Consider the following 1,776-nt stretch of genomic DNA (forward strand, 5'->3'; position numbering starts at 1 on the left):
AAAAAGATAGCATAGGCAATGCAAATAACATTTTTCTTAGGAAATACATTAGCGACTTTTGCATCCATTCAGGTCATTTAACAATCATTTTATAATTTATAGTTAGGCTTTTATCAAACGGGATACTTTTGTCTCTCTTACTGATTTTTCTTTTGATTTCATAGGATATAAGTTCAATGACTCTTTATACTCTTCATGCCTCTTAGCACTCAAGTTTTCTTTGAAGTGAAGACAAAACAAAAGAGAAAGTAAATTAGTATGGAAAATATCAATGCAAGTTCTGAAGAGTACTTAATTCTCCTAGGTTTCTCTAAGTGGCCTCACCTGGAGGTTGTTCTTTTTGTGGTGATCTTAATTTTCTACTTGGCAACACTAACAGGCAATCTGTTCATTATTGTCCTGTCACACTTAGACTCCCACCTGCACACACCCATGTACTTCTTCCTCTCAAACCTCTCTGCTCTGGATCTCTGCTACACCACTAGCTCTGTTCCTCAGCTGCTGTTCAACCTCTGGGGTCCACAGAAGACAATACCTTATGCTGGTTGTATGCTACAACTCTATTTAGTCCTTGCCTTTGGTACCACAGAATGCGTTCTGTTGGTGGTAATGTCCTATGACCGCTATGCAGCTGTGTGCAAACCCTTGCATTACTCTGTCCTCATGAATCCTCGTTTCTGCCACATGCTGGCAGCAGCCTCCTGGGTATGTGGATTTATGGACTCGGCACTACATTCTCTCTTTACTTTCTGGGTTCCCCTGTGTGGGCATCACCAAGTGGATCACTTCTTCTGTGAAGTCCCAGCACTGCTTCAGTTATCCTGTGCTGATACTCGAGCTAATGAGATGACTCTATTGGTGGCCAGCTCCATTTTTGTTCTCATCCCTCTTATCCTCATTTTCACTTCCTATGGTGCTATTGCTCGGGCTGTCCTAAGGATGCACTCAAGCACAGGATTTCAGAAAGCATTTGGGACATGTGGAGCCCATATTATGGTTGTGTCGCTCTTTTTCATTCCGGCCATGTGCATTTATCTTCAGCCTCCGACAGAAAATTCTCAAGATCAAGCCAAGTTTATTGCCCTTTTCTATACTGTTGTCACACCTAGCCTGAACCCTCTCATCTATACTCTGAGAAACAAAGATGTCAGAGGAGCAGTAAGAAGACTGATGGATAGGTCGGTAGTATCCTGAGTACTAGTGACCTCAGCAGTGTGATGGTGCATAGGTCGGTAGTATCCTGAGTACTAGTGACCTCAGCAGTGTGATGGTGCATCTCTTTCCCAACATTCTCCAGCCCATCCGTTGTTTAATCACCCTGCTACTCAAGCGGTAAGACTTGTTTTCATTCTTTCACAGACTCACACAGTATTATAGTGCATATAAATAGACTGTATCTGACTAAGACAACTTTTCTTGAACAAAGCCTTATTAAAAGTCATATTTAAAAAGCAGCAATGTTCTGTCCTCAGATTATAACTTAATGAATGCAAATTTGTTCAGTATGATAAGAGATTTCTTGTATTTGCTGGTTGAAAGATCAGCTTTTTAAATTTCTAATGAAATAAAACATTGCAACTTAAAAAGTCTTTTGTTTTTTTGTTTTTTTTTTTGACACAGGGTTTCATGTAGTCCTCACTGTCCTGGAACTTGCTTTGTAGAACAGGCTGGCCTTGAACTCACAGAGATCCAACTGCCTCTACCTCTCAAGTGCTGGGATTAAAGATAAGTGCCACCATGACCAGCTAATTAAAAATATTTATAATGCATCTTTTA

At 40.4% G+C, this 1,776-nt stretch overlaps 1 protein-coding gene across 1 annotated transcript; it reads left to right on the forward strand.

The window, feature by feature from the left end:
- The first annotated feature begins 258 nt into the window (after positions 1-258).
- LOC127205189 (olfactory receptor 2J3-like) lies at positions 259-1,194 on the forward strand. The gene has a single exon (XM_051164369.1). The coding sequence runs from the start codon at positions 259-261 to the stop codon at positions 1,192-1,194; it is 936 nt and encodes a 311-aa protein (XP_051020326.1).
- The last annotated feature ends 582 nt before the right edge of the window (positions 1,195-1,776 follow it).

Source organism: Acomys russatus, chromosome 21 (genome assembly GCF_903995435.1).
Source record: "Acomys russatus chromosome 21, mAcoRus1.1, whole genome shotgun sequence".
NCBI lineage: Eukaryota > Metazoa > Chordata > Mammalia > Rodentia > Muridae > Acomys > Acomys russatus.